Source organism: Passer montanus, unplaced genomic scaffold (genome assembly GCF_014805655.1).
Source record: "Passer montanus isolate IOZ18808 unplaced genomic scaffold, ASM1480565v1 scaffold18, whole genome shotgun sequence".
Taxonomy (NCBI): Eukaryota; Metazoa; Chordata; class Aves; order Passeriformes; family Passeridae; genus Passer; species Passer montanus.
This window is the reverse complement of record NW_024365381.1, coordinates 13,222,476-13,234,991: the sequence shown is the minus strand read 5'-3', so window position 1 is coordinate 13,234,991 and position 12,516 is coordinate 13,222,476. Positions and strand designations below refer to the sequence as shown.

At 43.9% G+C, this 12,516-nt stretch overlaps 1 protein-coding gene across 3 annotated transcripts in view; it reads left to right on the top strand.

Annotated features, from left to right (window-relative positions):
* The first annotated feature begins 648 nt into the window (after positions 1-648).
* Positions 649-12,516, top strand: part of AMBRA1 (autophagy and beclin 1 regulator 1) — a 117,096-nt gene continuing 105,228 nt past the window's right edge. The window contains exons 1-7 of one of the 3 annotated variants that reach the window (XM_039705071.1): positions 661-970; positions 1,225-1,283; positions 2,010-2,193; positions 2,858-3,030; positions 3,817-3,883; positions 4,465-4,611; positions 5,770-5,924. In XM_039705071.1, the coding sequence (XP_039561005.1) occupies positions 836-970; positions 1,225-1,283; positions 2,010-2,193; positions 2,858-3,030; positions 3,817-3,883; positions 4,465-4,611; positions 5,770-5,924 (920 nt within the window). In that variant the 5' untranslated portion in view covers positions 661-835. Of the gene's footprint in view, positions 971-1,224; positions 1,284-2,009; positions 2,194-2,857; positions 3,031-3,816; positions 3,884-4,464; positions 5,925-12,516 lie in introns of all 3 variants that reach the window. The other 2 variants (XM_039705069.1, XM_039705070.1) reach the window with 2 other exon arrangements.

Genomic DNA, 12,516 nt, shown 5'->3' with positions numbered 1-12,516 from the left:
TTATTTATTTTATTTATTTAGCTTTTTTTTTTGTAGACAGTAGATATTAAAGCTTTCCTTTGCAGGTCAGAGTGTTCCAAAAGCATTATTCTTTGCCAGTATGCATTACTTGGGTGAACTGCTGTTCTAAGAGCAATGCAGATTGAAAGGTGATGTGGAGACAATGGAATCATCTTGGTGGAGCTGTCCTATCATTTTTAAGCTGTTGATGGAGTTGGAAATAATTTGGACTTGAGGTCTATCAATTGTCTGACCTTTACAGTTTGACCTGTTACTGAAAATTGAGTAGTTCCTGGGAGATTCCTCTGTCATATTGTCAATTTGGTAATACTGTTCCTCTGGCTTTCAGACATCCTTCCCAGATAGCACTTAAATCTTCAAGGTGTAAAGACTGTATCTTCATAAATCTTTTCTTTCCTTTATTATATGCAGCAGGAGATGAAGGGAAGGAAAAGAATTTGAAGGCAAATTTTTAGTTCTCCATATGTGTAGTGTGCCTTTGGCACGTGTACAAGGGAAGAGCTGAATGCTTTCCAAGTAATCTTTGGCTGCAGAAATGTCAAAATGGGGCCTTGATAATGGGAGCAGGTAGCAAAGGCTGTGTAAGAAGAAAGATTTGTCTCTCAAGTATTTTTTTTTGGGATTTAAAGCTTTTACTTCATCTGGGTAATCGAGGTAAAAGCTGCCTTCCTTATCAGTCTCTTATCTTTTTAGGTTTCCATGAAGAAAAACAACTGAAATGTGGATAGCTTATTTGTAGCTTGGTGGTGGTTGTCATCTGGAGCCTGCTGGTATCTCCCCTCAGTAGTAGGCGTGGTGTTGGCAACTGAGAGCCATGAAGGTTGTCCCAGAGAAGAATGCTGTCCGCATCCTTTGGGGTAGGGAACGGGGCACCCAAGCCTTGGGTGCTCAGCGGCTTCTGCAGGAGCTGGTGGAGGATAAAACTCGATGGATGAAATGGGAGGGCAAGGTAAGGTTGTGGGATAGAGCTGCATAGCTTGATCTTGGAATGGGGGAAGGGAGGCAGGGATTTGAAATAAATTGTCTTGTGATTATACCTTTGATGTGTTACACTTGATATGCTCTCTGGCTCTGTTCAGTTCCTGCAGTGATGTGATACTAGATATGTTCCTGCAGCGGGTTCCCCTTGTTGTCTGTGTGGCTTACAGTTAAAGTATGATCATATGACTCTTGCAACACTTCCTGCTTTGTTGGCTTTTTCAGAAAGTTGAGTTACCAGACAGTCCACGCTCCACCTTCTTGCTGGCGTTTAGTCCAGACAGGTAATTAACTCCTAGTTCATTCCCTGTTTCAGCAGTCTCCCTACACTTACAAAAGTGATGGAGGCTTGTGCCCATTGAGTTGTCCAGTCCTGAACAGCCGAATGAAACTTCTGGTTCCTGACACGCATGGATGGAATGTGTGCACCTTCCTAATCTCACAGCTTCGAGCATAGTTGGTGTTTAATTTCTGAGGTACCCAGGTGATACAAAGTTTTAAGGAAAAAGGATCTGTGCAGACACCGTGGGATTTCATAAGAAACTGAAGGGAGTAAAAGATGTTTTAGTACAACATGCCCAAATGATGTGACACATTCACTGGGATATCTAGGAATAAAGAACAGAGCAGAATGATGTGTGTATTGGAAGCAGAATTGGAGGTGGGATCTCATAGTATCACTTGATTTAACAGGGGTTGAGACGCTGTGGAGAGTTGGGAATATTTATTTGCCCCAAATTGTCAGTCAGGAGTGCCTTCTGAGCTGCACATTTACTCTGACGTTCAAGGTCAAGTTTGTGCTAGCAGATTCAGATGAGCTCATGTTTGCATGGACCCTGAAATCTGGCTACAGGAAGCTTTGTGACATTGGTGCAACAGTAGCCTCTTACCCTTTGAGCTCTGTGTGGGAGAGCTGCTGGGTTAAGTGTGAACCGACCCTGTTGAGATGAAGGTCTAATTTTGTTGTATTCTTCTCATGCTAATGTTTGTCATACTTTCTGCATTCCCAGGACCCTAATGGCTTCCACACATGTGAACCACAACATCTACATCACAGAGGTGAAAACAGGAAAGTGTGTTCATTCCTTGGTTGGACATCGCCGCACTCCCTGGTGTGTCACCTTCCATCCCACCATCCCAGGCCTCATTGCTTCAGGATGCCTAGATGGGGAGGTTAGAATTTGGGATTTACATGTAAGTCTTTCCTGAAACATATGTTTCTTTGATATTTGGTGGGTGGTGACCTTTTTTGGCTGAGTTTATTTTCCAAATGCTACCTGGTAACAGAGTGCTGTTTGGAAGCTTTTCTGGGACCTGTGTGTAAAAGCATAGAACAGACCATAGCCATGCTCTCCTCTCTAGAGAGGAGGTGACAGATTCTTCATTCAGTCCTGCCAGGTAGGTCATGCTTCTTAGCAGCACCTGTTTTATTGATTGCAGTGGTACAGGTAATTCTGGAGGACATTGTGCAAGGTGCCTGTTTAGCCTTTGTGAGAGACATGCTGTTTGTTATTCCACTGAGCAAATCTGAACTGTTCATTAGAGAAGCTGCTGCTCTACCTAGTTTGGTAAATGGCACAGAGATAGAACACATGGGCTCCTCTTTGTTTTAAATGAAGCATTTTTTACACGCTGCTTGAGACACACTTACCTACAAAAATACATCTGTAGTCATTGTTGCAAGTAGTGTTACATTTTAGATCTGGCACATAACCTTGTATGGGAACAGCTGATGTTGCCAGGGCAGCACCTTACTTGCAGTGCTTTACGCAGGCTGGGAGGCATGGCAAGTACATGGAAACTTAATGATTGCAAACTTTTTGATAAACTGCTTGTGGTTCTTGACTCCTCACTCTAGGGTGGAAGTGAGAGCTGGTTCACAGATAGCAACAACGCCATTGCATCACTTGCTTTTCATCCTACGGCTCAGCTCTTGCTGATTGCCACTGCCAATGAGATACATTTCTGGGACTGGAGTCGTCGAGAGCCTTTTGCAGTGGTGAAAACAGCCAGTGAGATGGAGCGGGTCAGGTGAGCCCCTGCTTCTGGGTGAAAAGAACACTTGTGTGTGAAAATTGGTCAGGTTTAGAAAGTGTGTGTGAGGTTCCTCTGGGATGCTGCACCCTGTGCACCCAGGCAGTGAAGTGTTGCTTGCAGCTCCTTGACTCAGCTGGTAGAAAACCAGTTCTGTGGGCAGAAAGAAAAGCAATTGAAAGTAACAGATCAGCTTGGTTGTTCATATTTATGATATGGCATGTGTCCATTAAATGTCCAGAATCTGCTTCATGTTGATTTGTAAGCTTAGTAATTAAACTTGTCAGCCATAAGGATGAGAAAAGCCAGGAACTGCTGGAACAAAATGCTGAGCTATTACTTTGGCACACTTTTAGAGGAAACTGGATTGCTGGAAACCTGATGCCTGCTTTTGAGTAATTTAAAATAAGACAACGGTGTGGCATCAAGGCATGTTAATCTCTCCCTTTGTACCAATTCCATTTTGTAGTATAAATGTGTTGTTTATTCCTTTAAGTTTTCTGGCTATTTCAGTTGATATGGCAGTACTTAATTCCAGGTTTTAACTTTGGTATAGTGTTGCTGTGGACTATAAAATAACTGCAGTCTTCAGCTAGATAGGTACACGTTGTTCTTCTTAACGCATAAACTCTTGGATGTCCTTCATAAAAATATGATGATAATGTAGTAATATTCTCATTGCAAACGTGTCATGTGGGGTTTTCTTTCTTGCTGTGTTCCGCTTCCTGTGTCAATGTGGAATGTGAACTGATGATTGATATTCTGGCACTGCTTTTGTTTTAGGCTGGTACGGTTTGATCCCTTGGGACACTACTTGCTCACAGCGATAGTTAACCCTTCTAACCAGCAGGTAAGGGGAATGTCAGGACTTGTATTGACTGGCTAGTTAAAAGGTGCTCTATGTACTTTAGCCCTGGTCTGTTTCTAAGCAGACTTGTGTTTTTCTGAAAACCTGAAGTCTTCTTAAGCTGAGTTCTGGCTCACCTCGATTGGTGATACAATAACAACATAACATATTCTTATGTGCATGGCTAATAAAGTGCTTTTCAAATATGTGTTTGTTTTGTCCTCTCTATCTGACTAATGGTGGGACAGAGGCCTCAGTGGTCCTGTTCTTTCAGTTCTGTTGTGATGTTGTTTTGGATTTCAAGCTATTTGAGGTACTAACAATTCTGACCCTCAGATGCTGATACTTCTATTTGTATGAACAATGTATTGTGAAATTTCACTGGACTGTAGAAAGAGGTTGTCTAGATCCATAAAATGAACTTAGAAATCATCTCAACTAGTTTCTTCCAAGTCAAGGCCTTTAGGAAGGGGTTTATCACATCCTTTTCATCTGTCTGGGCTGGTAGCTGACTTTCTGCTGTTTATTTGGAAGTACAGGATTTTGCCTTGAGGTGACTGAACTTTGCCTGTTTCCTTCTGCAGAGCGATGAGGAAGTGGAAATCTCCGTGGACAGCACAGAGATGCCGCATTATCGACAGCGCGCTATCCTTCCGTCTCAGCCTGTGAGGCGCACACCCCTCCTCCACAACTTCCTGCATATGTTGTCCTCCCGCTCCTCTGGCATACAGGTGGGAGAGCAAAACAGTGTTCAAGACTCTGCTACCCCATCCCCTCCACCGCCTCCACCACCACCACCTCCGCCTCCAGCCAGTGAGAACACAAGGGCATCTGTCTATAACAGGCTCCGGGAGCGAGTCAGCTATCCCACAGCAGAGTGCTGCCAGCACCTGGGGATGTTGTGCCTTTGCAGCCGATGCTCTAGTGCAAGACTTCCTTCTTCTCTCTTCCCACACCAGGAAAACGCACCCTCCACGTCTTCTGGGGCCACTGGCACTTCCTTCTCCTCTGTGCAGACAGAGCCTTATCAACCCCCAGAGCAGGCATCCGTAGCACAGGAGGAGCAGGGGATACTTAACAGGCCCTCTGCTTTCAGCACAGTTCAGAGCAGCACTGCTGGCAACACCCTGCGCAACCTTAGCCTGGGCCCCACACGGCGGTCCCTCAGCGGGTCCTTGGCAGGCCACCAGTCCCGGTACCAACAGTCTGCAAGAGAGATGGCTTCAGGCTTGGGTGGGTCTGACTGGTCCAGGACAGTGCTGAACATGAGCTCTCGGTCCGAGCTGGAAGCCATGCCTCCCCCTAGGACCAGTGCCTCCTCTGTGAGCTTGCTGTCCGTGCTCAGACAGCAGGAGGGAGGTTCCCAGGCATCAGTCTATACCTCTGCAACAGAAGGGAGGGGCTTTCTGGCCCCGGGGGCTGAGGTGAACAGTGGTAGTAGTGCTGGCCCGAGCAATCCGGCCAGCATTCGTAATGAGCTCCAGTGTGATTTGAGGCGATTCTTCCTGGAATATGACCGGCTTCAGGAGTTAGATCAGGGGATTGGTGGGGAGCCCAGCCAGTCGCAACAGGCTCAAGAAATGCTCAACAACAACATTGAGCCTGATCGACCCGGTCCCTCCCATCAGCAGACTCCACAAAGCAGTGAAAACAATTCCAATTTGTCCCGGGGTCACCTGAACCGCTGTCGTGCTTGTCATAACCTGCTGACCTTTAACAATGACACGCTGCGCTGGGAAAGAAGCACGCCTAGCTACACACCAGGGCAGGTCCAAAGCACATTTGAGGGTGTGCCTCCAAATACCAGCCAGGTGCAGCCTGCAGAGAGAACCGAGGGCAGAGCTCCTGCCTCTAGCAGACTGCAGCTGGGCAGCTCTTCCACCCCGCAGGAGGAGAGGACCGTGGGAGTGGTCTTTAACCAGGAGACGGGGCACTGGGAAAGAGTTTACAGCCAGTCGGCTTCAAGCAGACCTGGGAATGTATCACAGGAGGCCTTAAACCAGGAAATGCCTGAGGAAAGCTCAGAGGAGGATTCACTCAGGAGGTAAGATACATGCTTGCCCTTCCTCCTCTATTTTTTCTTAAACCTTTCCCATCTAGTCTGAGGTTTTTCAGCATTTTCAGAGTTAAAAACCTTTTCTCATATGGCCATGTGCTATTGTGTAGATGAAAGTAGAGATGTTGGTGTTGTGTTGATAGCTGCCATGGTCCTGCTGCAGATGGGTTCTGAAGATTGTAAGGGCAGAGACTAGGCCTCTTAATGGTATTACAGACAGGCAAAAGGATGGGCTCTTTTAGCAGATCTCTGGGGTGAATTGTGCTCCTGGTGTTTCCGAGACCCTGCAAAAGCACGGAAACTCAGGATGTGTTAATGCTGTGCTTTGTGCTCCCTATCACACCCTATCATCCTGTGCTATGCATGGAGAATCTGCCCAAGGTTGGCATGAAAACTGGGCATGAATAATAGCAGATCTCTGGGGTGAATTGTGTTCCTGGTGTTTCCGAGACCCTGCAAAAGCACGGAAACTCAGGATGTGTTAATGCTGTGCCTTGTGCTCCCTATCACACACCCTATCATCCTGTGCTATGCATGGAGAATCTACCCAGGGTTGGCATGAAAACTGGGCATGAGTAAGTTGTTAAGTTAAAAGGGTTCAACAATAATTTCCTTAGAGTTGCCCAGAGCGGGAAAAAAGTCACAGCTCTGTGTCAATGGTTTGGTATATGCAGTTGGCTTGCTGCTGATAAGAGAGGTTAGTTTTGAAGGTGGCTCCTGATGACCTGAGCTGGTTGGGGATGTGCTGATCACTGAAAATTTTAGGCTTTGCTGTCTTCTTTTTTAAGAAGGTGATTTTTTTTTTGGAAGGATATTTTTCTTCTGCTTCAGATATGATACAAGAAACTGGATAAGCTAAATTGAACTTGTGTCAGGAAAGACCTGTCCTTTTTGTCAGAGTGTCTTCACTGGCTTGTGTGGATGATACAGCTACATTGGTACTTCGAATGGGGTTTCCACACTGGGTTTCAGTTTTCACATCTTCTCTGGCAAGTGGTTTGTGCTCTGGCCAGAGGAAAGGTTCAGTCTTTCTGTTTCTCTGAAAAAGATGCTTTGAACTGTAGAAAAGCAAACTTTGCAGGTTGGATGCAGATGTAACAAACTAAGAAGGCTTAGTACACAGGAGTGCCTGAGGAAAGGGAATTCTTTCCTCTGTCCTGCAGATAAGCTGATTATGCTGAGGCTGGAACAGTGACTGCCTTTCTTGTTGTAGTTGCATAGCAAATAAGTGGCGGTGGTCATAAAATTATTAATCAGTTTCTAAATCCGCTCCCCAGTTTTTTTAATAGCCTGCCGTAATGAGAGTCTCAAGCTGATTACATGGGAGCTACTTTTTGGGCCTGAACTTACCTACTGTTAATTTAAGTCAGATATCCTCTTGTCTCCTATTAAAGGGCATAAGAATAAGAAGGAGCTGACAAATTTAGCTGTAAAATGGCACTTGAGTAAGTCTTGCGCTATCTTTCTTTGAAATAGTGGCACATACTTAAGTCATCTCCACTGTGTCTCCTTTTCTGGGATGAGTCACTGTAGTGTCAGAAATAACTGGGCAAATAACCTTCTTATTGATCGGGCAGTTGGCACATATTTGGACAATGAGATGTAGTGGGATATGTAGATACAATCTTTCCTGTGGTAACTATAATTTAAAAATGTCCTGAGGCATATAATTGATCCACCCCAGCCTACAGGACTCTAAGGGGAGTCCTGTGACTAAATCTCTGTCATCCATGGTGGTTGCTGCTGTCTGCTCCGGTGGCTGTAGCATTTGTGAAGGGTTGCTTGCTTACCTGATCAGCTGAGCAAACAGGTCATTTTTGCTGAGACTTCTGATTTGGATGCATGAGCTTAATTCCAGAGGAATTCCTGTAAGATAAAACCTTTAGTGAAATCTTTCTGGCAGAGGTTGTTGAGAATCTCCTAGGGACTCTTTTGTTTTCCCAATCTCCTGCTTCTGTTATCATGCCTTTCTAAAGAACAGGCACAGCAGGGGTTTCTGCTTCCCTTCTAACTGAAGTAAAAGTTATCTGTAGAGTTCGGAAGCAAGAAGCTGGAAGCAGTGAGCAGTCTGGTATTAAATGCTTGTGGCAATTTCCTTGAAGTAAAACTTCATTTCCTTTCTTGTTAAACACATTGGGTGGGCTTGGGGCTTTATGAAGTATTTTCCCTTAAAAGGAGCCTGCATGCGGGATAGCTCTATCCTGCAGATGTCATTTTCTTCCATTTTTAAATTAGCTGTTTATATTTTTCTTTATATAACACGGGAGATGAGATTAGCTCAGTTGGGTTAGAGCATGGTGCTAATAGCACTGACATTGTGGGTTCAATCCCCATACAGGCTGTTTACTTAAGAGTTGGGTTTGATCATCCTTATGGCCCCCTTCCAACACAGAATATCCTGTGAATCTAGTAACAAGTCAGCAAGCACCCACTTACCTCAATTTTGTGTAGAGTGAGCATCTCGTACCAAGCCTTCATGTCTCCCAGACCTAGGGCATGCTTTGACAGTGAGAAGTGCTGGAACCACTTCTGCACAGTAAAGTCCAAAATGTCTGTTAACCTTTGGAACTACAGAAGCATGCAAAGATGGGGTCTTAGGGTCCTGAGATATAAGCTATGTAATACTGAAATTGCTGACAAAACACAAGGGGGAGGATAAGCCTTCAGACCTGAAGGTACAAGTGGCAACTGCATACACACTTCCAATCAATGTCATTTTGTGCCTATCAGCCTCTGGTTAATTCTTAGTGTTGGAATCCAAGATGTGCTCATAACCTGTTTTATAATTCTGTTCTTCTTTGTCTCTCCATTAGATGTCCTCATTGGGCAATTGAGCTCTGTATTCTAAGGTCAGCCGAAAAACGTAAGATAAAAATTGTGTCTGGAAACTGTGTATGTTCTCGTTCCCTGTCCATGGGCAGGATTCCTTCCCTGGCATGGCCTTCCTAATTGAGAAGCAGCTTTCTGGGAAAACATTGCCATTGAGGGTCAATTAAGTTAATAGGGTAGTTTAGTGAAGGCTGTTCTTTGAATTCTGTTGATGCGACTATGTCAGCTGGGTAAGGAGAGAATTCTGCTCTTTCTGGTGGTCCTAGGCTAATTATCTCGGACTAATCACAAAGCCATTAATAAGCATGTAATGGCGCTATTCCTCACTAACAGGTCTGGCACCTCTGTTAGGAGAAGCATGTCACTGGGAGCCTCAGCAATTCAAGGAGTCCCATCACATTCAGCCTGGCCTGAAAGTAGTGTGGCATTGAGCTGTGTGCTTCTTGAAGTTGTGCTGGTGAGGCATGAATTTGGGGAAAGTTTATGGTCTATGTTAAGCACAAGTTTGTGAGACTGAGCTTCAGCTTTTCTGAGGTTCTCCATGCTGATCTAATTAATTCAAATGTAGGAAGTTTTCCCCTGTGGATGTCTTTGCCTCACTTTTAACATCAAAGTGAAAAGAATCCTAGAAGTCGCTGAAGTTGCCATGTGACATGTGCTGCATAAAATTGGTCATAGAATCTGTTGGAAAGATGTGGATGAAGGAAGGGTGATAGCTAGTTTAATTTTTTATAAGTACCTGTTAATTTAAAAATGGGTTGGGGAGGTCTTGTATTAATACTGTAACCTCAGTGAAGGAAACGATCCTCGAAGTACTTAAAGCCATTGCTGCTTTGTGGGCCAATTCAGGTTGATAATGAAAAGTTGAACAGGGACTGAAAGAATATTCTTCTGCTTGTTTGAGCGAAGCTGGTGCCACTTTCTTAAGACAGTGATACACAGAATCTAGGAGTGATCTCTGCTGAAATATGTATCCATTCAGCAGTTAATGCTAGGTATGGTGCAATGCCGGCTAATAAAACTGATTCTGATTTTCTCTTTGGCTATTCTAGTATGACACAAGTGACATCTACAGAATTAGTGTGGGTTTAAAAAAAAAAAAAGGAAAACAATTAGGTTATAAATTGGTTTTTGTTTCTGAGTTCTGGATGCAAGGAGCAAGTAGTGATGTGCGTCCCTGCTAACATATTTCAAACCTTATCAGTGAAACATTTCCTATAGATGGGGAAAAAGAAGGAAGAGGAAAATTGTCCTCTGTAGATTTAGCTGCTTGTAATACATGAGGGGGAAATTTTTATATGGTTTACTTGTTTATTTTGTCTAGAGATTTGAGTACATTACTGCAGATGAAAGGTGTGCTCCATTCTATTGTCAGTCAGGTTTGCATGACACTTATGTTTCACAAGGAAATGCTTATTATCCTTATTCTTCCATGAAGAAGCTTTGTCTGGCAATTATGCTAAACTTCTCTAACCACTCCACTGCACTCATTCCAGAGGTCAAATTCTGTAGGCTGTGGTATGAGTAACTCTGTGCCTGCATTTTATGAATGCATAATGTTTTCACCTTGCCTCACCTATTTAGTTTGACAGACGAGATAAATTATTGAAGTTACCTGAAAATCTGAAAAGTCTTTTGAACCATCCTGAGTGACACTTTCATCATGTGTACAGGCAGAAAGGAGTAAGCGTGTGTGAAGTGGGGAAATTCTTGTCTGGGGACCCTTGTATGAACTCCTTTATTTTGTTTGTGAGTGTATGAAAAGCAGAGGCCACTGTGCTGTGCAAATATTTGACCTGTTGAAGTTGGCACAGATTACCAAAGGCTTTGCTGTATTTTAGTCTGTTGGATGCACTGTGCACAAGTGCCATGTGAAACCATCTTCCCTGGAACCATGTACCAGGGTCCAGGAGCAAATCTGTGTCTTCCATTTTGCCGGGCCTCGTTTGAGGACTCTGGTCCCTCCTGCCTTGTTGTTGCTATGTGACACGTACACATGTAGCACAGTGACTCCAGCTCTTCTCATTTCTCTTCAGTGTTGATGACCTTTCTGGCTGCATACAGCTCTCTTTACAGCACCTATGAAGAGCAACACCTAGTCTGTTCCCTTTTGAATTTCTTAGACCTTATTTCCATATTGCTTTGCTGCCACAAGGGGGTAATGTTGCTTCTGCTCCTTTCTGTCTCCTTTCCTAACCTGAAGGTTTCCGAGTTTTTGTATGAAGGGTAGCTTGGGGACTCTCCCCACTCCCAAACTGCAGCTTATCTCTGTAGTTACCATACAATTGCAAGTTCTTCAGTATTTGGAGAAAGGTGTAAATGCAGGGATCCAAACGGGAAATGGCTCTGGTACAGAATGCAAGCAAGGGAGGAGCTTATCCTTTTGGCTTTTTTAAGGGTTTGAAAGAGATAGATGTGGATCTAAGGCGAGGCAGGTATTTTGTCTTTCTCATATGTAAATGCTCATGAGCTAGAGCTCTAAAAGAGCTTGGCAGCCTTGTAGAATTCGTCTGGACTTCTTGCTTACTGCCTACCAAGCTTGGAGCAAACCTATCTTTGTAGTCTCCCTTCTCAAAGGTTTTGTTTTCATTGTAATGGCTGTTCACCCCCTCGGATGATTTTTGTAATATGGAGCTTGTTTTCTGGAGGATTGCTTGGCAGATGTTGGTTGGAGTCCGAGCAGTCACTTTTCCCCTAGGGCTCTGTTTATTCTCTCTTCAAGTATGCCTTGAGCTATTACCTGAGTTTTGGAGCTTTTCCATAAGGCAAGGAATATGTTTGGGGATTTTTTGTGTTTGGTTTGGTTTTCTTTCTAGTGCAAATGGGTATAGTTTGCTCAAGGCCTTGAGGGGATGCCTCTTCCTGCTCTAAGTTGTGGGTACAGTGCTGACTTGTGATCGAATTGGGACCAGTCTGTGATTAAAGTAGATTGACAGGGTAGGAGCAAGCCCATTCCTACCCAAGAGTGATCAGTACTGTATATGAAATGGAAAAGAATACAATCACTTTTGCAGCTTTTGTTCCTGAGTTCGTGCTGGCGGAGCCTGAGCTTCTTATGTGCAGCTCTGGTTTTTCATGTAAATGACCAAGGCTGATCGGATCTCTGCATGTACTGAGGTCTGGTAACTTTCTCACTGTGCAAAGCACTGAATGAAAGGATGTATGTCACTCATATCCTTGTTTTGAAAACTAAACAACCAGAACACTTTCTTGTCCCCTGCCATGGATACATAATTGCCTCGGAAAACACAGTTCTGTGACTGACATTTACCATCAAAATCAGAGAGGAGGGTAGTGTTACTCACTTAATTTTTTGGGAGAGAGGAACTAAAACAGGTGGCAATTACCTTATATAAAGCTACAAATGTGTCATATGGTGAAGACAGAACACATACCTAGTGTATTCTGCCTTTTGTTACATTCCTTGTTTCTCAAAATCTTTGTAGTTGCTATTTTTTCCTAATCGCTTACAGCAGTCGTGCTTTGCTTTTTCAAGTATTTAATATATATTGTGTCAGTGGTGTTGAGTTCACAGAGAAAGGGAGGCTTTGAGCATAAGGGCACACCTGAGCTGTGGAGAAGAGAATGGCTCAGACTGCACATGGGTGGGAATGTGGCCTGTGCTAAATCTAAATAGGCCTACCCAACATAATTTTCTTGTCTGTTTTTGTTCAGTCTCATTACTTGTGGAAACCTTGCTAGCCTTGTGTCATGCCATATGTAATTTGAGCACAGTATTTTATTTAAAGTT